The sequence below is a fragment of the Balaenoptera physalus genome, assembly GCF_965194825.1.
Source record: "Balaenoptera physalus genome assembly, chromosome: 10".
Classification (NCBI taxonomy): Eukaryota; Metazoa; Chordata; class Mammalia; order Artiodactyla; family Balaenopteridae; genus Balaenoptera; species Balaenoptera physalus.
Window position 1 is genome coordinate 102,438,620 of NC_138889.1, and position 24,803 is coordinate 102,463,422.

At 40.4% G+C, this 24,803-nt stretch overlaps 2 protein-coding genes and 1 pseudogene across 7 annotated transcripts in view; 1 reads left to right on the forward strand and 2 right to left on the reverse strand.

The window, feature by feature from the left end:
• Positions 1-6: 6 nt before the first annotated feature.
• On the reverse strand, positions 7-9,243 carry OR5B21 (olfactory receptor family 5 subfamily B member 21). The gene is given in 4 exon segments (XM_082476136.1): positions 7-1,811; positions 1,815-2,042; positions 2,046-2,508; positions 7,389-9,243. Coding segments are annotated over 3 exon segments (900 nt in total). The 5' UTR covers positions 2,439-2,508; positions 7,389-9,243; the 3' UTR covers positions 7-1,532.
• A 4,303-nt stretch (positions 9,244-13,546) lies between these two features.
• On the forward strand, positions 13,547-19,573 carry LOC309667852 (mitochondrial calcium uniporter regulator 1 pseudogene; annotated as a pseudogene). Its single transcript has one exon. The product of its transcript is annotated as a mitochondrial calcium uniporter regulator 1 pseudogene (transcript).
• A 959-nt stretch (positions 19,574-20,532) lies between these two features.
• Positions 20,533-24,803, reverse strand: part of LPXN (leupaxin) — a 48,191-nt gene continuing 43,920 nt past the window's right edge. For all 5 annotated transcript variants that reach the window (XM_082476113.1, XM_082476116.1, XM_082476115.1 and 2 more), the window contains 2 exons: positions 22,746-22,894; positions 20,533-22,301 (listed from right to left, as the gene is read on the reverse strand). In XM_082476113.1, the coding sequence (XP_082332239.1) occupies positions 22,032-22,301; positions 22,746-22,894 (419 nt within the window). In that variant the 3' untranslated portion in view covers positions 20,533-22,031. The remainder of the gene's footprint in view (positions 22,302-22,745; positions 22,895-24,803) is intronic.

A 24,803-nucleotide genomic window follows, 5' to 3' on the forward strand; every position in this document is an offset into this window, starting at 1 on the left:
AAGGCAGGGAGGTGGGAGGATGGATGAGGCAATTCTAGGTTGTCAAGGCCTTGGATCCAGAAGAAGCTCCCAATCCCTTTAGGTGATGGTGACCATGTGCTTGAGAAAGTTTTTCCTACAGATCAGCCTAATGTCCCTCTTTGCTTCCCTCTCCACAAGACCCATGATCAACCCTCTTCAGACCAAGGCTGCCCTGTGCGTAATGGAGTTTGATCATCTCGAAACTAATATGACCTTCTAAGCTCCCTGATTTAGCCCACCAAGATGTCTGGTTTTCACATTTAAGATAAAAAAAAAAAATTTTTTTTTGAGATCTTGAAATCATGAAATATGTGGCAGCTTAGACTAATCGTAGCTATAAACATCAAGCAGTTGATATGTGAGAAGTGAAATTAATCACCGCTCCCTTCCCACCCACACACATCCGCTCACACCATTTAGCTCACGAAACAAGACCTGAAGGTACACTTGTGCTGTGTATCATCAGGCCATTCCCATCTTAAGAAGTACATTAACACAGGCTTTTTAATTTTTGCTGCATCTAATTACAGAACATCTGAATAGAACAGGGATCCAGAGGTGAACTGAATTATTGAAAAAACAGAAGCAATGAGGGCACAAAAATCTATTGTGTGAATTCATAATAGATTCACCAAACTTAAGGATGCCGAGAAATGCAAGCATTTAATTCAGAAGACAAATATCCCTTCTCAAGGCCCTTGGAAAAAAATTTTTTTCTTTAAACCTTCTGTAAGTTTTGGTTATTATGTTAGACCAAGGCCAAAAGCATAGAACAGAGTGCAGGAACTCTAAAAAGAGATATACTTATTCAGGTTAAAGTTTAAACAATTCATCTACTGAAACATACATACACAAGGTGGCTTATTGTTTTCTACCAAAGTTGTCCTAACACTTTAACAGAAGGAGATGGAGAATACAAAAGTACACAGCCTATGAGTGAGGATGGGAATGAGAGTGGGTGCAGAAGCATTGGGGTTAGAAGGATTTCATACTGGGTCACCTGACTCTTGGTCCAGTGCCTTGTCTTTCAATTACAACCTTCTCTGAGACGTTATTAAAAATATTGAAACATCCTTTGTCAGCATTAGACACTTTAACTTTCAAACTCACAGATCAAAGAAACGAAAAGCATAAGGTTGTGCCTTCCAGTTGACAACTATTATTCAATGAAGATGTAGTCCTAACACCACGTTTTAATAACAAATGGAAAATTTCTTCCAATTAAAATAGGGAGAGGGAAAGTCAGTGCATTCACTTTATGCTTTGATCTTCTGCTTTACACCGTGTCGGGAAACTAAAGCAGGAAGGATTTTAAACATCCCAGGGTGTTGTTCACTAAATATAAGGTTATTTTTCTGAGTGAGACATTTCAGAGGACTGCTTTTTTACCACTTTTCCTAACAGCAGAAGTAACCACTGTTCTTGGAGAAGAAAGAACTGAAATCTGCCAAACCTCAAAAGTTGAGGTGGCGTCTAGGTCTGGGGGGAAGGTTTATCCCTTAGTTACCTGCCTACTTCCTACTCACACTTAAAGACTGGGAATTAAGTTTGTTGAGTATTTTCCGGAGAGCATGTTTCACTTCTTTGTTCCTAAGACTGTAGATCAAGGGGTTCAGCATGGGAATCACCACCATGTAAAACACAGATGCTATTTTGTCCATGTCCACGGAGTGGGTGGAGCTGGGCTGTAAGTACAGGAAGATGATTGTTCCATAGAAAATGGAGATGGCCGTGAGATGGGACGCACAGGTGGAGAAGGCTTTCCTCCTTCTTTCCGCAGAATGCCTCCATCAAACGGCAATGTATATGAAGAAGTAAGAGATGAGGATGACCAGGAGGGTGAAAAAGACATTGAAGCCCACGACAAAGAAGACCACCAGCTTGCTCATGCGTGTGTTGGAGCACGAGAGAGCCAGGAGTGGAGGGACTTCGCAGAAAAAGTGATTCATCTTATTTGATCCACAGAAGGAGAGTCTGAAGGTGTCTGCTGTGTGGGTGCAGGCATTGAGGAAGCCACAGACCTAGGAGCCCATCGTCAGGAGGGCACACACACCTGCTGTCATGGTGGTGGTGTAATGAAGGGGCCTACACAGCACTGCATGGCGGTCACAGGCCATGGAGGCCAGGAGGTAGCACTCGACGGTGGCAAAACCCACAAAGAAGAAGGACTGAGCAGCACATCTATTGTGGGAGATGAGTTTGTTTCCAGAGTGCAGTGCAGCCACTGTCTTGGGAGCTACGGCTGATGAGTAACCCGGATCGACAAAGGAGAGGTTGCTGAGGAAGAAGTACATTGGAGTGTGGAGGTGGGAGTCTGAGTAGATGACCAGCATCACCCCCCCCCCATTCCCAACCAAAGTGATGAGGTAGATGAACAAAAATACCAGGAGGAGGGGAACCTGGAGGTTGGGGGTCATCTGTTAATCCCAAGAGGATGAACTCTGTTGCTTCTGTGCTATTCTCCACTGAGGTTAACTTCAATTTAGCCTGGCAATTAAAGAAGAGGAGCCAGTGAAACAGATGAAAGTATAGAGGGCTGATGTAAAAATAGAAAACTAATATATATTGAGAAAGTACTCTGTGTAAGGCACCTGCTAGACCCTTCTATTACATTACAGCATTTAATCCTGTGAGATAAGCACTATTATGCCTACTTTCTTGGGAGCTTAATATTGACGAGAATAACCTAATTAGTAGGGGTCAGAGTTTAATTCACATCTTTATACTTCTGAACCCAATGTCCATACACTCAGAGCTTGAATTATTCTACCTGTTTACATCATATGAAACAAAATATGATATGTCTGGTAGCCTAGCTTTTAAGATTTTGTTTATTCAGTTTTTAAAAAATCAAAAAGAGAATAGTATGAAGTAAAAAGTATAAATCCCTCATTCCTTGTTTTTTTATTCCACTCCTAGGAGTACAGCCTCTACAGAGATTTCCTGATATTTTGTATGCCAATAGAATTATGTGGTATTAAGCACAGTAAGAGCTTACTGTATGCCAGGCACTGCTCCAAGAGCTTTACTTGAAGTTAACTTATTTAATCCTCAAACCAACTCTTTGGGGTTGATCATATTATTTTCCTCATTTTACACAAGGAGAAACTGTATAAATGTGTAAACTGTGCAAAATATACCCAAGGAGTATATATGATAATACTCTTATTTCAAAATGTTCACCTTTTTCAACAATGCTCCATGATATAAAATATGCAAATAGAGAATTTTGCTTTTTACTTAGATTATTTCCAGTTGTCAGTATATTTTATACTTGGTCTCTTTTTTCTGGCTACTATCTGCTCCTAAAATCTAGCAGCTTTTAGATGAAGACTGGAGAGCTATTATTATGAAATAATAGTAATAATAATAAGATGAAGAAGAAGGAGGGGGTGTAGGAGGAGGGAGGGGGGAGGAGGAAGAAGAGGAAGAAGGAGAAGAAGAGGAGAAGAAGAGAAGAAGAGGAAAATATCGCCCAAAGTCACATAACTGATAAGTCTTGAAAGTGGAATTAAAACCTTGGTCTCTCTGATATCAAATCCAAAGCTCTTAACTACAATTTTAATGTCTTTATAAGTTTATCCCTCAACAGTAATTCAATTGTATTTTATATTTATATATTTAAATTGAGATTATACCTCTCCACTTCCTATCAGAAGTCTTTGTTATTGATCCTGATTACAATTAAGTTCTCCCTTCTCTGCTCTCCCAAAGCACTTGAGATTTGAGTGATTCACACAATTAGTTGAGCAACCACCCAGCCTACCATGACCCCTTGATCACATACCTAAATATTTGGTGAATTAATTAGAACATCAATAGCAAAGTGTTTAAACATTTTTCATGCTAACTAACCCCACAACAAACAGCTTCTTGTTCTCTTGTCTAGCTGGGTCCACCTTTTCTGCCAACATATTAGCTAAGACTCGTAGTATAAAAAATATTCAGAACTAACAGTGAGACTGGGGATGGGCAGGCCTGGAGAAAGACTTGTGTCCTAATTCTAGTGACCTGTCTCTCCTATTGTTTTCCCTCAGTCTGATGTGCTTATAGGTTTGTCCTGTCCCTGGTGGCAGAATGGGTGGCAACAGGCTCAGACAGAGGAAGAGAGAAAAGATGTGAAGGAAGGAGAGAAAGGGAAAAAGAAGGGATTTAAGGGAGAAAAGGCTTCAGCTCTGCTTGGCCTTGGTTAATCTGCAACTGCAGTGATCAGACTGGGTAAGGAGCCTTTTTTATACCACAAAAGGAGGCAGCCCAGCCTGTCATGTCCGGATGGCGATTACACACACACGAGTGTCGCAGCTGGTATGGTATCACAAGACTGGCTCAGCCAGTTTGGAAATGCTATTGGTCAGGAACTATGATAAAACTCCAGTCCTGGTTTCCATTTTCCACCTTTATAAACAGTGCTCCAGGGAATACCCTTGTAGATGTCCTCTCATGCCCCTTTCTTTTTCCTTAAGATAAATTCCTAAGATTTTACATTTTTATCCTTCTTTTGCTTATTGACAGATTCCATTCAGTAATGTGTCCATTAACTTTCCAACCAGCAGCACTTTCATTACATTTAGCCAGTCCTTCATTTTTCTTTTTTTCCTTTCGACTTTTGTCATGTGTGCGTACTCCGTAATTTAGCAGACACAATATCCTATCATCTATGACAGGCAGTTTCCTGATATTACATATTAGGAACCTGGGGCCTCTTAACTGCAATATCTGTACAAAGTTCCAGAGCAGGATCTATCAGCCTCATCACTATTAACATTATGCGCTGGATTAAAAACAGAATGAAATAATGCCATTTGCAGCAACACAGATGGACCTAGAGCTTGTCATACTGAGTGAAGAAAGTCAGACAGAAAAAGACAAATATCATATGGTATCGCTTCTACGTGGAATCTTTAAAAATGGTACAAATGAACTTCTTTACAAAACAGAATTAGAGTCACAAATGTAGAAAGCAAACTTACGGTTACCAAGGGGGAAACAGGGAGGGGGAGGGATAAATTGGGATATTGGGATTGACATATACATGCTACTATATATAAAATAGATAACTAAATAAGGACCAATTGTATAACAGGGAACTCTATTCAATACTCTGCAATGACCTATATGAGAAAAGAACCTAAAAAAGAGTGGATATATGTATATGTATAACTGATTCAGTTTGCTGTACAGCAGAAACTAACACAACATTGTAAATCAACTATACTCCAATAAAAGCTAATTTAAAAAAAACTTTATGGGCTGGACAGTTCTTTGGTTGCAGGCGGGGGTGAGGCAGGGCAAAGGCTGTCCAGTGCATTGCAGGAGCTTTAGCAGTATCCCTGGCCTCTATCCACTAGATGCCAGGAACATAGTCCCTTCCCGAGCTGTGACAAACAACAATGTCTCCAGATACTGCCAAATGTCCCAAACGTCCACAGGGTCATCCCTGGTGGAGAACCACTGTCCTAGAGATTATAAAACTCTATCTGTGTTCACAGTTTACTAAATCACAATTCCATGAGTTATGTATATTATATATTTTATAGCACACCTATATATTACAGACCCATATTCATGTATAGATGTATATATATGAAGAAACTGAGACTTGGTGAGATAAAGCAGTTAGTTCAAGATCTAGCGCTCCAGCCAAATATTGCTGCTCATTGGTGGGTTAGTCTAGGAAGAGAGAACTGCTTGCCAAGTACTGTGGTCCTTCAACTAAAGAGACACTCACCTTCCTGTTTCATAAACCAACCTCTTCCCCAACACGAGGTAGGGTAAACGACGCAGAAAAACTCCAAAAATGAAAGGCAGCTGACTTAGTGTGGATTCTGAATTCTATTCCAAAACACCTTCTTAAATGTTTATTTAATCAATTTTCTTGGTTAATACTGACCACCCAATTATATGTACCTAAGCTGTAGGTCTGATTTCTAACAGTTATCTCGCACTCCCTATATTGAATTGCCCGTGACTGCCATCTTCATATATTATCAATTAACATTCAAAATATTTCTATGTTCTCTTGATGGACAACCCTTTCTATCATGCATTGTGTCACGATTAATAAATGTGTCTGGATGCAGAGCAGCAAAGAGAATTTGGAGTCAGGGCAGAGAGAGGAAAGCCTTGCTTTGCCCGGCACCATCCCTGAAGGCCTGAATCTAAATCCCATTGCTGCCACTGCTGCTGTGTTCCCTTCCACCAAAGTCCTACAAAGGCCAAGCTTTTCTGCATAGGCCTAAAATAAATATCAGAAGGAGCCTTGAAAAAGTAAAGACATTTAAAAAAAATATTTAAAGATAGCCTGTGATCAACTGCTTTATTTAATAAATAACAAATACGAGGGAATTCCCTGGCGGTCCAGTGGTTAAGACTCTGCACTTTTACTGCCGAGGGCCCGGGTTCAATCCCTGGTCAGGGAATTAAGATCCCACAAGCCGTGTGGCCTGGCTAAATAAATAAATAAATAAATAACAAATAAGAAAGTGTGTTGAAAACTGAAAACCATTAAAACTTCAAGGGTTAAGGGATTATAAAAGTAGAAACCACCAAGACAGATAATCTGAAAATAAAAGTGTTATCAAAATTGTTTCTAAAGGTGTTTGAAGAATCACCCTCAGCCATCACATCCCACTGGGGGATTTCCAAAAGAAGATTCTCAACGGAAAACCATAAGACTAAATTCCACGGAAAAAGAGACAGTAAAGGATTAAGGAAGATAAAATATGAGAAAATCTAGCCACTGTGTGGTCTATGGTGGGTGCTCAATACAAACTAATTTATCTTTTCATTAAACTATCCGTAAATCAATAGAAAACAAACTTACGGTTACCAAAGGGGAAAGGAGGTGGGGGAGGGATAAATTAGGAGTTTGGGATTAACAGATACAAAATATAAAATATTTTATCTATATATAAAATAGATAAATGACAAGGTCATATATATTTATATATTATATATACATATATTATATATATATTATATATAATATATGTATATATAACTGAATCACTTTGCTGTATACCAGAAACTAGCACAACATTGTAACTCAACTATACTTCAACAAAAAAATATTTTAAAAAACCATCGGTCAATCATATGAACTTGAGTCCCAGATTTTATTAACACCAGCTGGCAGCAGCATTCTACCTGGACATGACTATGTCAGTTTCTGTTTAAGAAAAGATGACCCAAAAATTACCTAGGAGAGGTTCATTGTCTCAGTTTTTCATGTGGCAGAGGAAAGTGGGGAAAATGGAATTGAGTCCTTTTTTTATACCTACTTCTGAGCCCCTTTCTCCTAAAAAAACCCATTATTGTTACCCACAGTACGAAGAATGTTGAAAAAAAAAAAGTCAGGGAAAACATACCTAGTTCCTTGGGAATTCTGAGACCTTAATTCAGAACTGCCTTCAACTATGGGGGTTTTGGAAGCCTGCAAAAGAAAAGAAAAGCTGTTCAGTCTCAGAAGACCTCAGATTTCAAAGCGTAAAAGATTTCCTGAGGTTACGAAGTAAGTGTAAAAGCAGTTCAGCTGCGTTTGCTGCTTGTTTCAGAGCGTGAGTGGTACCAAACTGTATGAGAGGCCTGGGATCGGCCAGAAGCTGGCATCTATGTAGATGTGGGAGCCTCTGGAGGGACTCAACCCCAATCCAGACCTCAGTAACGTGCAAACGAGTAATCAAAACACCACTTTCCTGAGGGAATGAAACATTATCGTGATGTGGAAAGGCTTAAAGGCCCAGGGGGAGCTCCAGGCCTTCAAGCAAGGGCTAAAATGATTGGTGATCAAGTTCCATCAAAAATGCCTTCAGGGGCTTCCCTGGTGGCGCAGTGGTTGAGAATCCGCCTGCCAATGCAGGGCACATGGGTTCGAGCCCTGGTCTGGGAAGATCCCACATGCCGCGGAGCAACTGGGCCCGTGAGCCACAACTACTGAGCCTGCGCGTCTGGAGCCTGTGCTCCGCAACAAGAGAGGCCGCGATAGTGAGAGGCCCGCGCACCGCGATGAAGAGTGGCCCCCACTTGCCACAACTAGAGAAAGCCCTCACACAGAGGCGAAGACCCAACACAGCCAAAAATAAATAAATAAATTAATTAAAAAAAAAAAAATGCCTTCAAAGGAGCTGCAGGGTCCAACCATCCCCACTCAGCCTATAGAAGACGTCCTGTGAGAATTTGGGATTTGGCATTTTCTCTAAGACTAAACGGGGAGAAATTTTCATTTTAATTTCATCTTTATTTAAAATTAGAATTAAAATTTCTAATTTTAAATATAGATGATAGACTTCATCAAAATTTCCATTTGCCTAAATCCAGCTCTAAGGAACCTCAAATTACAAGGACTTTTATGGATCAAAACAGTTTCATGAAATTTTTTTTCCAATCAACTTGATTTTAGATGAGCTTTAGCATGGAGCAGTCTTCTATACCAGCCCCTACTGAATGATCACATATTGGATGCTTCCTATGTTTCAGGCCCTTGCTAAGTACTATATGAGTGTGTTTTTTCACTTACTGTTCACCCAACTCTACGAGAAATGTATTGATATTATCTTTCCAGTTTTACAGTTGTGAAAACTTCAGTATATACCTAACACCATAATCTTGGTTTCTAATAATAATCTCCAATAAAAGGAACCAGCACTCCTTGGAGAACTGACTGATTCCAAGACTAGAGCAAGGGATACAACACACGAACTTGGAGCAGCTTGTCACTCCAGGAAGTAAGGAGATGCTCAAGTCTGTCTGACTTGAAGTCTACATAGTTTTACACTGTGCTCTACTGCTCCTTTTGGAAATCAGTGTAGAAGAACAGGGCTGCTCTCAGAATCCAGAAAAGGGTCCTGCTTCCCACAGGGACTCACAAATGCATGTTCCAATAGAGTCAGCTACAAAAGTGAAGCTTATTTACATTTTTTCTTTTCCTTTTATAAAAAAATTTCTGTTAGAATAAATTTAAATTTTTTTGATAAAATAAGAAGTGGCCAAGTAAGTGGCAAGCTAGGTATTAAGAGGCCAAGGATGTGTTTGCACCACTCTTCAAATTTTGTAGGATCTAATCTTCTGACCCACACATCCAACCTGAAGACTAGACTTTCCTCATTGTTATTTTATTTGATCACTACAACAACCAAAGGGAGGATGGAGAGAGAAAGAGGGAGAGAAAAAGGGAGAGAGATTAAAAAGAGAGAGAAGAAGAAGAAGACGAAGATGAAGAAGAAGAAGAAGAAGAAGAAGAAGAAGAAGGAGAAGGAGGAGAAGGAGAAGAAGAAGGGGAAGGGGAAGAAGAATAGCAAGAAGAAGGAGGAGGAGAAGGGGGAGGAAGGAAGGGGATGAGGAAGAAGAACAAGAAGGAAAAGAAAGAAAAGGGAGGAGAAGAGGGAAGGGGATGGGGGAGAAAGGAAAGAGAAAGAGAAAACTTCACCTTGTAGGTCCAACATCTAACAACTGAGACAATCTAGCCAAAACATCTGACTCTATAAAATAATTTAGTATTCTCCTTTATCTGCGTTTAATATTCTAAAAAAATTAAACTGCTTAAAATGAAGACTATTAACATGGTAAAATGGAATAGTACTGGCTCTTGGCGAGTGAGAGACCTAGAATCCCCTGCTTCCTAAACGGATAACTCATCACTTCCTTGTGCTCCTGAACTTATCTTCTTCCTCTTCCCTCCCAACGGCTCTTAATTCCTATGGGGATACTTCTGCTTTGACTTCTGTGGCTCCTTCACCGTTGGGCTCCTCACAAGATCAAGCTGTGACTTCACCTTCAAATAAGTATACTTTGGGGTTTTAGAAAAATAAAGGGGAAGAAAGGGGTCAATTCTGACTTCGGGGTTAGTTCAAGGCCAGTTATCTCTGAGTTAATGCTGCCACCTTGCGGCCATTGCAAGCCTTTCCTGCGAGGATTACAAGAAGAGTGAATAAGCTACCAGTCTATCTAAAAAAGTTAGTTTTATGGACACATGGGATGTCAGCACCTTTTAAGACTTAAGAGATCACTAAGTGTTAAGGTACCCAAGACACCATGGCTCAGAGGTGATAAGTACAGTCCCTAGAGCTAGATGCACGGGTTCAAACCCCACCTCTCCCCCCAGTGCCTGGATGCCTCGGACAAGTCACTTAGCCTCTCTATTCCTCTCTTTCTCATTATGGGATTGTTGTGAGAATTAAGTGAACGGATGTAAAGTACTTAGAATACTAAACACTGTATAACTATGTGTTATCTTGTAAATATCAGATTTTATCAAGGAATAAACAGGTTCATAGAGATGAAGTAATCAGCCTAAAGCCACTCCACTGATTAACAGCATGATTGAAACCCGTGCTCTAAGACTCCTGACTCATTTCCATCCATCAATTTCCCCAGAATTTCCCGAGCTTCTCTTGAGTCCTCAGCCCCACTGAGGTATCTGCACTCTCCGCGGATGACATCATCTTCTTTACTAAGATTGGGGCCACCTGATGTTAATGTCACCTCAGCCACTCCATCTAAATTCATGCTGCCTTCTGCCTTCCTAGCTCAGACCTTGCCCTCTTCTTTTCCCACCCCCTCCATCTATACCGTTGATCCAATCTCTACTTACTCTTGTGAGATCTTTACTGTAGCAATTAGTCCCATCCTTCATACCTTCTCTTACTTGCTCTTACCCCATGTGTCCACAAGCATGCTTAATTTACCCATCCTTTCCCCAAAACTCTCAAAAGGCTTTCTCCCGCCCTAATAGACCCTTATGCTCTACAAGTATCCCTCCTTCTACCCTTACAGTTGTCATCTATATCATCTCCCATCCTATCATCAGTCTACTGCACCATAGCCTCAACTATTTCCACCTCCATTCTATTGAAACAGTATTCTTACAGGCCACTCCAGAACCTGCTTCACAGACATGCATCTAGTGTAGTCACACGGGGACCCATGCTCAGAAGGGCCCCATCCTTGGGGTTTAATGCTCTGCAGTTGTCATCTTCAAATTATTAATAATTTTATCTTCAAATATGTATTTTGTAGATAAAATCTGATGGGACAATGGAGCGTGCGTGAGAAGCTTGGAACCTCACCTCATGCGTGGTCACACCTCCCTCTGCCTTGCATTCTCCCTTCAATTCACCATGTTCAAAACTTCGATGACCTTCCTGTTGCCTACAGATGAATGTGCATCCTCTCCAGCCTGACATTCAAAGCAAACTAGCTCCAACCAACTTTTTTTTTTTTTTTTTTTAATTTATTTATGGCTGTGTTGGGTCTTCGTTTCTGTGCGAGGGCTTTCTCTAGTTGTGGCAAGTGGGGGCCACTCTTCATCGCGGTGCACGGGCCTCTCACTATCACGGCCTCTTTTGTTGCGGAGCACAGGCTCCAGACGCACAGGCTCAGTAATTGTGGCTCACGGGCCCAGTTGCTCCGTGGCATGTGGGATCTTCCCAGACCAGGGCTCGAACCCGTGTCCCCTGCATTGACAGGCAGACTCTCAACCACTGCACCACCAGGGAAGCCCTCCAGCCAACTTTTGCAGTTTTATTTCTCTTCCTTTTTTCAGTTTAATTTTTATTTTATATTGGAGTAGAGCTGATTTACAATATTGTATTAGTTTCCAGTGTACAGCAAAGTGATTCAGTTATACATATACATATATTCATTATTTTTCAGCTTCTTCTCCCATATAGGTTATTACAGAATATTGAGGAGAGTTCCCTGTGCTCTACAGTAGGTCCTTGCTGATTATCTATTTTATATAGAGTAGTGTGATTATGTTCATTCTCTTTATTACTACCAAGTATCCTACTTTATCCACGCACACCTGGAAAAGCACGCCTTAGATCCTCAAAGGAGTTCCTTTCTCCACCTACCATATCAGGCACATTTTCCCCTTTGCCTTACTTCATGCTTCTCCGCCCTGCCTCACACCCCTGCCCCAGGTTGGAATGCCCCAGTTTTCTTTTCCTGCTTCCACGTGAAGATTCAAATGAAAGCCATCTCTACCATGAAGTTTTTCTCTGAGGTTCTGAGAAACATGTGTGCCTCCTTCTATTTATGTCACTTTCCCAAATTGCCTCCTTTTGTCTCCTTTCCCAGAACCGAATACTTCCACGTTTCCCACCTCCAGGTCCTTCGTCTTTCACTGCCCTGACCTCTGCTGCCAAGGAAAAAACCCACCTGTATGGACAAGCTCATATTAGGGCTGAATGTATGACTCTTCCTAGACTGTAAGCTCCTTGAAGACAGAGACTAAGTCTTACTATCTTAGGTTTTCCCCTGGAACCTAGAACAGTCCTGTAAACAGTAATTGCCTGCCGAATTATGCAAATCCTACCTGATTTTCTATTTAAGAAATTGGACTAGGAACAGGGATGTCATTTGAGGAGCTCACTTAGGGCAAATTTATTTGTCCTTAACTCACCAAACTAACATTCAGATCACCAGACGTGGTAATGTTAAAAAGCACTGTATGCTTCTCATTAAGAATAAAAATGCAAAGAGTAAAAATGGAAAATTGTCTATAAGAATAAAAATGGAAAATTATCTATTTGTAGATTTGCAAACCCTGAGGGCTTCTTTGTTAGTGAAAAATAAAAAAGAAGCAGTTTAAACTGGTGCTTTGAAATATATCTCCCCCTCGCCTTTAAAGAGGAAACCAGCAGCTATCGGCTGTATCACGGCACATTTGCATATGTAAACTCATAGAAGAGGGACCAGCCTGATTCCTTAGGATAACACCTCATCTCAGCCTGCATCTCATCTGTCCCCTGTTGTATCTAGTTTGATTACCGTCTTCATCTTAAGACTCCAATATCTCCATCTCTGTGACCTTCGTCCTCTCAGCACACAAACATCCAAAAAATACTTCTCAACTCTGATCATCCTTAGAGCCACCCTTCTAACGCAACTTTAGTTTCCACAATATATCTCAAAAGAGATGTTCATGTCCACTGAGTGAATGAACAAAGAGATGATAAAAAGTCAAATGATATTGCACAAGGTAACAGAACTAGTAAGCAGTAGAGCTGGACAGAAGCCTACACCTGAAGTCAAGACCCACATCATAAAGCCGTCCCCAACTTCCCTGGTGGCGCAGTGGTTAAGAATCCACCTGCCAGTGCAGGGACACGGGTTCCAGCCCTGGTCGGGGAAGATCCCACATGCCGCAGAGCAATGAAGCCGTGGGCCATGCCTACTGAGCCTGCACTCTAGAGCCCGCGAGCCACAACTACTGAAGCCCCCACCCTCTAGGGCCCACGTGCCGCAACTACTGAGCCCGCGAGCTGCAACTGCTGAAGCCCACATGCCTAGAGCCCGTGCTCTGCAACAGTAGAAGCCACCGCAAGAAGCCCGCGCACCCCAGCGAGGAGTGGCCCCCGCTCGCCGCAACTATAGAGAAAAGCCCGTGCACGGCAACGAAGACCTAACACAGCCAAAAAATAAAATAAACAAATAAATAAATAAAATAAAAAATTGTAAAAAAAAAAAGCTGTTCCCATCTTTTAACTAAAGTTCAAATACATCAGTCCCAAATGAGCCATAAACCCATGCCTTAGTGTGTTTAGTTGAAGGAAATGGGTTTACTACTCGACAAGCAGAAACCATTGCATCTGCATTGGTCAAGATCATGGAGGCCAACATGGATCTCATCTACAAAGATATGTCACCAAGATGCAGCAGGACATCATTCTTCGGCAGATAATGTCTCAGGTTGCTAATGTGAAAAAGGATATGATTATTATGAAGAGGAGCAAATTTCCATCCTTCAAAGCAGAAAATGAGAAAATGAAACTTGAACTATATCAATTAAAACAAGTTATGGATGAAGTGATAAAAATCAGAACAGATACAAAATTAGATTTCAATGTAGAAAAGAGCAGAATCAAAGAACTATATTCATTGAACAAAAGAAAGCTGCTGGTAATGAGAACAGAAATAGTGATATTACATCTCAGCAAGATCAGACCCCCATTTAGATAGACACTGAGGTTGCTGGCCTCAAAACCATGCTAAAGTTGTACAAGCTTGATAATATTAAATAGTTAGCAGGGTCTATATTTTTGTGCCTAATGTTAAGTCTGGGATTTTATGACCTGTGTATATAATAAACTGTCTATTAAAAAAAAAAAGTTCAAAAAAAAAAAGGATCAAAATTTGCCTGTTGATGAGTCTGGAATTAGATAACAGAGTGAAGCCACCAAGCTTATGACCAGAAAGCATGTGGAATTGTATCTTTGCCACTGTATCCTTTTAAGTAATATTATGGACTGAATTGTATCCCAACAAAGTCCATGTGTTGCTTTGCTGTTTATCTGAAACTAATGCAACATTGTAAATCAACTATACTTCAATTAAAAGAAAAAAAAAGACTATGTGTTGAAGCCCTAATTCCCAATGTGTCTGTGTTTGGAGATATGGGCTTCAAAGAGGTAATTTAGATTAAATGAGGCCACAAGGGTGGGACCCTAATCCAATAGGACTATTGTTCTTATAAGAAGAGGCAGAGCCACCAGGGAGACACATGCACAGAGGAAAGGACATGAGAGGACAAAAGAGAGAAGGTGGCCATCAGCAAGACAAGGAGAGAGAACTTAGGAGACACCAAACCTGTTGACACCTGGATCTTGGACTTCCAGCCTCTAGAACTGTAAGAAAATAAGTTTCTGCTGCTTCAGTCATCCAGTCTGTGGTATTTTGGTAAAGCACCTCTGGCAAAACTAATACAAGTAATAATGATGCCTGGGAATTTCGCTTGAATTGTGGTTAAGCCATTGACAGGCAATGAACATCATGGCCTTGGAAGGTTCCTGAACTCTTTTCCCTTGGTTCTGCTTCCTTAACCTGGGTTCGCTGTTTTCTATCTACGGGAAGCAGCTAACTGGATGGATTTCCTGTGCCATGGAAATCATTCTGTCTTGAGCATTACTTTGTCAATATGTTGCTGCAAAGGAAGATTATCAGCTCACACTGAAGCTCTTCTCCTAATCTCCAAGCATTTTCAATTCCATCAGCTTTCATCCTTATCCCAAAAAAGATTTCTAAAATCATACGTAAACAACTAAAAGCCTGCCATGGTTTCACAGTCTCCATGGAAATTCTGCACAGGGAAGCTATACTGACTTCCTCACATATCTCTTGGACTATTTTGTTAATGCCTTTTATGTATGATTCTTGGAGGTTTACAAAGCTCTTTCGCACTTATTATCTTGGTTAATCCTCACAGCAAACCCACATGGGAGGTATTATTACCCACATTTAGCATATTATGAAACTGAAGTTCGGAGAAGATAAATAGCTTAACTAATGTTTACATAATTTGTAAGTGGTACAATTGGCCTGTGAACTTGGGTCTGTCTGATACCAAGGCTACAGTTCTTGCCACTATACCCCTAAACAACATAGGTTGCACCACTGGATCACCCTTCCTGCCCTAGTGCCCCTCAATCATCCCTTGAAAATTCACCTCATGGGACATATTTCTGAGATGTATTTTACACTGTTGAAGTAAAGCCTAAGAGAAAGTGTCCCAGGCAAGGGATACTAAACAGACATTGGCCTGGTTCTAGTGCTATCACTAAAATTGAGTGATCTTGGCCTATTCATGTCATTAATCATTTTTCCATAGGTAAAATGGAAATAATAATCCCATTGCCCACTCTCTTCCTCCCTAAATGCCCTCCACCATTACTACACTAGCTGTAAGCTAGTGTAATGCATTAAGCTTTCTAGAACTGGGAACATTTTAAAATTCTGCAAACAAATGGCTTACGACCCATTCCAAATGTGATCATCAGTGACTCGAAGACCTTTCCAGTGAATTTTTTTCTTACATGCTTACCTCCTCATAACTTTCCCCAGCAGATGCTCTAAGTTTCCATATCTGGTGGTACTCGTGGCCAGGGGCACGCTGATGCTTCCTCCTGCAAGCAGCTGTGACTCAGACTAAAGGCTTTCCTTGGTCAGAAGCATGTCCAGCTTGCACAGAGGGAGGCAGAGGTGGGGTGGGGGCACTGGCTGGCATCCCATGTGGTCTACAATCAACCTCTGAGGTCATGAAGAGTGTTGAGCTCCAACTTCCCATAGCAGCAACCTGTTCCTTAACGAACGCTGAACTGGCCTTTGCTGTCTCATTCCCTCGCCCCCCCGCCACCTGTACATCCAGCGACACCCTCCTAAATAGACTACTGCACACAAATTCTAGTCTCAGGGTCCACTTCTAGGAAAACCCAAACTAAAAGACACTCCAGGATGAGAGGTAGTGTCCCCAGGCAATTTGCATAAGGGAATTAACTGAGTGACGGGATCCCCGTTACAACCATTCTTCCTCACAGAGTGTGTTGTATGTCACCCTTCTTGTTTCCCCATGTTTCCTTCTCTTCTGGAAGCTCTGGAAATTTCACCTTGTCCAACTCACAAGCTCTCTTGTGTATCCCATAACTTTCTCCCCTCCTTCTTTCCCTCTCTTTCAAAATTTTCAGATTATTTTAGGAAAATCTCTCTCCCTCTAAGCTCCCTCACCTTATTTTTGAGCCTCTGATATTTCTTAACTCATATCTGAAAATGCAAGGGCACCGGACAGGGAAAGTCATATTTTCCCAGTGTCACTGGACATAATGAAAACCATCACCCTCAACCTCCAGAGCACTAAAAAGTATCCCTACAATCTCCTCTCAGCATCACTATAAATGTCTTCTTTCTCTTCCTCAAGCTCTCATAAACTCAATTTTCTTCAAGTACCAACTTTCGGGATAAAGGTAAATATAACTCTCTTATAATTTTCCATTTTTTTTCCTTTTTTTTTTTGCAAGTAAGGCATCAAGTTTTTAAAACTATTTTTCACTACAAATACACAGCACTACAGTAACATTAAAGGTTTAATCATTTTCTATGCAGGGGCACTAGACAAAGCAGCATATATAACATGATTTTCAACACATTTTTGCGTCTCAGAGGATGGCAGCACCCTTCCCTCTTTTTTGCCCCCTTAGTGATATTGATACACATTACTCAACTTTACTAGCAAATTGGACAGGAACAAGAAGTTTGTTTTCTAAATATATGAGCTATGCACAGGATGCCTCAGACTTAAAATACAGCACTTTACTGTGCTCTAATGTAAAAAGTACTGGGCAGTGAGCAGATAGTTTTTTGGTCTATTTGTTTTTCATGGTGACATGCAGTGTACATTCTGTACCACTATAGAGTTTACTTGTTCATTTATTCATTTTTTCACAATACTTTAAGTTTACAAAAGAAAGACTATATCTGTTCTGCTTACTCAATTAATTGGTGACACAATTCCAACTCAAATTAGCTGAAGCAAGAAAAGAAAAGTTACAGCTTCCCAGTTTGAAGCTAAGATGCTGATACGCTATGACTGAGTGGCTCTAAAAAAAGAAGACATTGCCTCTCCATTATTTATCTCTACTTTCCTCTGTGTAGGCTTCGTTCTCAGCCTCCCCAAGTGATGCTAAAGATACTACTTCTCAGCAGCAAAGGGCTTTTAATATCCTCGGAGCCAGAATCCTAAACAAATCAGAGGGCCTCTTTCCCAATAAGTCCAGGGAAGGTCCTGGGGAGCAATCTGATTGGCTTTGCTAGGGTCACATGTCTACCCCTGATCCAATCACCTTGATCCAGAAGAACAAAGAACATTTAGTGGTCAGACCTGAGACTTGGGGCTGAGGGTAAAGTCAGCCCCACCTAAGCACATGGACTGAAAAATGGGAGCCATGCAGCTCCTTGTGGAGAAACTAGACTGAAAAAAATGATGCTGAGAAATGTACTTCCATTCTATTTCATATCCCCAGTTAGTCCCGTCATATAATGCAACATAGCATATCAAAGTCCAAAGGCAAAAAAATCCAAAATCAAATTGTCTCACCAACTCTGAGTTGAAGTTTACAGGAAGTAAAGTCCTGTTTGATTTCTTGATTTGTTCATTCTCAGCTATAGGAGTTGTATCATTTACACCCGTGATCTGAGATATCCCTCACTGGAATTGGGATAGTTTTCCCAGGCAGAAATGTTATTCCTAGAATGCAATATTTGTTGAGATTTGGTGATACCTAAAATAGGCAGGCAAGATGGATTGCTCTGACCAGGATGGCAGAATGTCTATGCAATTATCAGAATCCATGGCCTGTCAACCTAAATGCAGTTAGGAGATGTCTTTTCACAGGAAGTTAATTTAAACACTATGCATTTACCATAACTGGGGAGGAGGAACCTCCTACATTAACAGCATTTTACCGAATAGATTTGAGAATAGATTTGAGACATTGCTGCCTCTGGGCATAATTATACATTTGTAACAAGCACAACTCAAGCACCAGCACTGATCTGAGAATTCTTTCTTCCTCCTCCAGGGGATCCCAGTAGATTTCCATTTCCCCTTTGACCTCTGGGTTCTCAGCACTTACTTGCTGCCCTGATGGAGAGTTTTATCTAATAACACAACCTCCACAATATTTTGAGGGCAAGTAGTCACCTTTTTAGTCTCCTATTTTAGTGGCTGCCACCTCTGTCCTTATTAAGGACCTGCTCACACCTGAGACACTTGCCCCTAGAGAGAGTTGTCACTCCTTCTCACCTTTATTTCAGCTAGAAGATCTCCCTTCTCAGATTCTCACACTGAAGCTGCTTTTTGATGTTTCTTAATGCCGTGCTCCGCCCCACCCCCCAGGGCCTAGGGAAGATCAGTATCTCTGCCATATGTTGCTTTTAACATCATGTTCCTGGCTCTCCTCTGCTTTTACATCCTGTAAAGTTCTCAGGCATGTTCCCTCAGGGCACTGGAAAGATCTAGCTTACCTTCCATATTATCTTGAAACTCAGAAGCTCTTTAATATTTTTGTTTTTGAACATATAGGCATATAAATTCAAGATTCATTGCCCTCTTTTTACCAGTACCCAGATTTTTCAATATTCACATCTCCTCCACAGAGCCCTTGTGTTTTTAGAAACTTAATCCTGCCCCTAACTCTGGAAATGATCTAGTTTGGTTTAAGGCAAGCTGCGTAGTACAATTCCCCAGCAAAAATCACTGGCGGGTATGTGACCTAACCTAGTACAGTTAGGATGATCTCGGGACTTTTGCTTGCAAAGATAGAGAAAAGTACTCTCTCTCCCTCTGCTGGTCACAAACAGGGAGCCTGTAGCCAGCAGCCATCCTACAAGGTTACGTGCTAGAGCTTGTATAGAAAAATGATTGCCATCTTTATCGAAGTATCACCTTGGAGGACTCTATACTTATTCCAAAGAATCATTGGCCAAACTGAGGATTTCCTCCTTGAGAATAGAGTTCCCAATCTATGGCACATTCTTTTATAAAAATATATAGCCTCACAGGTGGAAAAAAACCTGTCTTTTGAGGGTAGGTTTTACATTTTTATTTCTTTAAATTAATTTTTATTGGAGTGTGGTTGCTTTACAGTGTTGTGTTAGCCTCCCCTGCACAACAAAATGAGTCAGCCATTCACATACAGATAATCCCCTCCCTTTTGGACTTCCCTCCCATTTAGGTTGCCACAGTGCATTAGGTAGAGTTCCCTGTGTTTATATTTTAAAAGCTATAACTTACTCAGAACCAAGAGTAAACAGGTATATATCAGTGTGAGAATAGTATTTTTTTAAACAGGCGAACGTTAAAATTTTGAGTGGTTTCCTTGTTGCTAAAACCAGGGTCCTGAAGGCAGCATCTCCTTTCGAACAAATATATAACCACTTACTTTCATTATGAAAAGAAAAAGTTTTCACTTCCTAATTTCACCCTAGTAAACTCTGGTTTTTCTTCGAAACTTTTAAATACATAGATTCTACTGAAATCTCAAAACAGCTAATCCTTAAAAAAAAAAAAAGTCAGCACCTGAATGTTCTCTCTTAAGGGTTAAAACCCAAGTTTCCTTTGTCAGATTCCCAAAGCTACCATATTAACATCTGCAAATGACATCACAGAGTCATATGCAGTAAAGACGATGTTTAGAAATCGAACATATATTTTGCTTAGTCTGGTACTCTCAGCCAGCCAAACAGGACAAAAACCCAGCTGGCTCCCTACCTGGGTGGCCTCCCACATAGTTTGGATGCATTTGGAGTTCCTATTTTATAGAATTAACTGTTACTACTTCCTTTTAATTTTCAAAAGCCCCTCATCATCCGTTCCAATAAAGGAGACCAAAATGATAAAGCTTAGCAAGAATCATTTGATCCATTTCAGTTCTCCAAGAAATTCTGTGCCCACATTAATAATCTAAAGACACCAAATTCAGCCCTATTTTTAAAAATACCTCCAGTGAAGGAGTTTTCCTCAGTATTTTAAAAAAATTTTTAAAATACATTTATCTATTTATTTTTGGCTGCGTTGTGTCTTCGTTGCTGCACGCGGGCTTTCTCTAGTTGCGGCAAGCGGGGGCTACTCTTCGTTGCGGTGCGCAGGCTTCTCACTGCGGTGGCTTCTCTTGTTGCAGAGCAAGGCTCTAGGCGCGTGGGCTTCACTAGTTGTGGCTCGTGGGCTCAGTAGTTGTGGCTCGCAGGCTCTAGAGTGCAGGCTCAGTAGTTGTGGCGCACGGGCTTAGTTGCTCCGCAGCATGTGGGATCTTCCTGGACCAGGGCTCAAACCCGTGTCCCCTGCATTGGCAGGTGGACTCTTAACCACTGCGCCACCAGGGAAGTCCCTGAAAATTTTTTAATAACAAATAATCAAACAGTTATTTTTAAGATCATGGTAAGAGAGATATGGTATAGACCTTATCGAGATTTCTTTTGAGGAAGCATGGCTCCTTCTGAAGCTGACTTGAGATAGGACATGAGAAAGTCAGATTCCTTAATAGCCTGGCAAGCTTTTGTACAATTTTACTTATAATATTTTTCAGAGGAAAAAATAATTAAGTGGAGATTTTTTTTTTTAGGTGGGCCTGGGATTTCCTAATCCTAACTGGAAAATGGTGAAATGAGGTTTTATAGCATCTTTCTTCAGAGATGCTCTAAGAACAGCCATCTTGTTTGTCTTTATGAGACAACTATGAATTAAGGAAGATGCATGTTTCATTTTTTTAAACAGCTTTATTGAGATATAATTGATATACAAGAAAATTGGACAAATATATACAAATTTATGAGTTTGGAGATATGCATACATATGCAAATATGAATTTGGAATTGCCTAGTGGAAATCACTTTTTCCATAGGTAAACAAAGTGATGAAAAACTTTTAAGAAGCTTTGCCATCTTTTAATCAATCACCGAAGTGCAAAAAATAAAATAAAGTGAATGTTATGAGCCCAAATTAAGAGAAAAGTTAGTGACTAGGAGTCCCCCCTTTTAATTTCTTTTGATTTAAACGAAGTGTCCATTGTATGGAAGTAAACAAGAGGTATGATACAAATTTAATTGCACATTGTGCCTAGTATATAACATGGGAAGCAGAAAGTTTATTTACCAAAGTAATATGACATTGAGCCATTAAAACCACAAGCTACTTTATTTATCAATGATGTCAGTATTCAAAGTTGTCCAGTTAAAAATCTACTTTCTCTTGAAAAAGAAATACACTGAAGGGAAATGCAAGGAGCTTAAGAGTGATATCATGATTCCTAACAGCAAAATAAAGTCTGCAGCAGTGATTGTGAGAAAGTGAGTCACAGGGAAATGCGGGTAGCTTAAAAGACCCAGTTATGAGGGCCAGAAAAGAGAATATCTGAGTAGAGTCATCATAGGGGTGAAAATGGAGAAATGTGAGTAAACCAGTGTGGAATGAATGTGTGCATGTGGAAAATACATCTGCAGAGGCACTAGACAGCAGCTCCCAGATCTAAATTCAAGTACCTGATAAAAAAAAAAAGTAAGACTTGAAATCAAAACTTAATACCACAAGCCTAGTCATGTAACATCTAGACGTTCCCTTATTTGTTCATCACCTTTGCTTTCTCTGTAAGCCTATGGAGCAGAAGGTCAGTAACTACAAATGTACTCTCTCCTCTCTTGGTTTAAATTTTATAGCAAATTAGAAGAGGGTGTGGGTTTAGCTGAGATTACAGTGGGAAGAGCTTATTGAAGCAGGGTTGACAGTAGGTCTTGTCATTCTGCTCTCTGAAGATTCCCTTCGACAGCTGCGTCAGGCAGAAAGCACATACAAAGTGCTCAGGATGGAACTTGTAGCCCATGGCACTGATGCAGCGACCAGTGATGGGCTGCCCACACCCGTGGCAAAGGGTTCCTCGGCGGTGATGGTAGTGGAGTTCACAGAAGGGACGTCCATCCAGTTCAAAGAAGGAGCCAGTAGAAAAACTGCTAAAGCAGTCCTGGGTGGGGTGGTGGAGAGAAGAAAAAGAAAAGGGAGGCAGATGTCAAGCAGTAAAAGCAGCAGCAAAACTTCAGCCTTGAAATCCCTGCTAGTTTCCTGCCAGTGCAGGAATTCACTCGGGTTCTTGACAAATAGACGCTAGAATATTGCCCGTCTGCAAGACAGACAAGCAAATTCCCACGATGGAGGCTGTGTTTTGTGTTTCTTTTAAGAAGGCCCCTGTCAAATTCTCATCCCGAGCTGTGAACCCTCTTACCAACTGCCTCTCAGAGAGGAGAACCCTGACTTTCCCTAAACCCAAAAGACGAGTGAGTATACGGACCCCACAGACAAGGAGAACCCTGACTTTCCCTAAACCCAAAAGACGAGTGAGTATACGGACCCCACAGACAAGGAGAACCCTGACTTTCCCTAAACCCAAAAGACGAGTGAGTATACGGACCCCACAGACAAAGCACTCTGGGTGCCAGACAGTGTCCATGGCTGAAAGGTAGTTTTCCAACACTGGGCGGTTGCAGCCGCCACACTTGGGTGAGAACATGGCTAAGAAATCCTTCCGGCAATACGGCTTCTTGTCCTTCTCGTGAAAGCCTGGAGAGAGAAAAATCAAGGGTTCACTACTGCGCTGTGAGACCTTAAACCAAGGTAGAGACTGAGAAGAGGCCAATGATTTAAACGCTCCCAAACTCAGTGTCTTCATATTCAAAATGGTGCTAATAGATACCTACCCCAAAGGGCTGTTAGAAGAAATATATGAGATAATGCAGGTAAAGTGTTTCCGTATTGTGTCTGTTTCATTGTAAGCATTTAATAAGCATTAAGGTCTATTCCTCCTCAATGCCTTTGTACTGAGTACTCCCTCAGCCTGTACAGTTCTGCCACAGGCCTTGATATGGATAGCTTCACCTTGTGTTTCAGAAATCAGCTCAAATATCATCTTATCAGAGAGGCATCTCTTTAGCCTGTATCTACACTTCATCTTTTTTATTGTCTTTATAACATTTTCCATTATCTGAAATTTTCTGGTCTGTCGTCCATCAATGGAACATTTGCTCTAAACGAAACTAGATATTGTTGCTCTGGTCACATTATATCCCTAGTGCCTAATATTTAAAAATAAAGTACTATTAAGTAATAATTTCCAAATCGATGCAAGATCTAAATATAATAATGAAAACTCTACAAATACTTGAATTAAATATGGATAGGTTCCTCTTTAATCAGGGAATGAGAAAATTGTAATAAAAACGGATCACATTTCAAAAGCAAGTTAGAGACTAATAAATTTAGCCACATTAAAAATACATATGAATGACTTAGGCATGACGAAAAATATCATAAGCAAAGACAAAGACAAAGGACAAACTGAGGAAAATATCTGCTAATTATATCTCAGAAAAATATAGCTAATACAAGAGTTCCTAACTGGATGCATGATTTAACGTATTGTTTTATAAAATTTTAAAAAATATAAAATAAAATAGAAAAAAAATCAATCCCTAAAAATTAAATCAAGTTTAAGCAAATTAACTTAACTGTATATCAAATTGATGATATGACTAAAGAAAGGCAATGATTCATTCATGTGGCTTTAAAACACAGTATTTTGACTGTATAGTCATACTGGATCTATCCTAAAGACAAAAAGAGCTACAAAGAAATTTTAAACTTTTTTCAATAATCTTGTTTTTGCAACATTTATATTGATTTCTTTAAAATAATATGGGTAGATTTATAAGAAAGCAAATAATCAGTTATAGTAATTTGGTAATACCCTTGGTAGGTAAGGCTTTCAGTGTGAAAAAAAGATACAAGCATAATATAAAACAATTTCAGTAAAGGAAAAAACCTGTAATCTTATATTAGAAATATCAGTATAGAGATAGCCTCATCCACCAGAGGGCGGACAGCAGAAGCAAGAAGAACTACAATCCTAGAGCCTGTGGAACAAAAACCACATTCACAGAAAAACAGACAAGATGAAAAGGCAGAGGGCTATGTACCAGATGAAGGAACAAGATAAAACCCCAGAAAAACAACTAAATGAAATAGAGATAGGCAATCTTCCAGAAAAAGAATTCAGAAAATGATAGTGAAGATGATCCAGGACCTAGGAAAAAGAATGGAGGCAAAGATCGAGAAGCGGCAAGAAATGTTTAACAAAGACCTAGAAGAATTAAAGAACAAACAAACAGAGATGAACAATACAATAACTGAAATGAAAACTACACTAGAAGGAATCAATAGCAGAATAACTGAGGCAGAAGAACAGATAAGTGACCTGGAAGACAGAATGGTGGAATTCACTGCTGCAGAACAGAATAAAGAAAAAAGAATGAAAAAAAATGAAGACAGCCTAAGAGACCTCTGGGACAACATTAAACGCAACAACATTCGCATTATAGGGGTCCCAGAAGGAGAAGAGAGAGAGAAAGGACCAGAGAAAATATTTGAAGAGATTAGAGTCGAAAACCTCCCTAACATGGGAAAGGAAATAGCC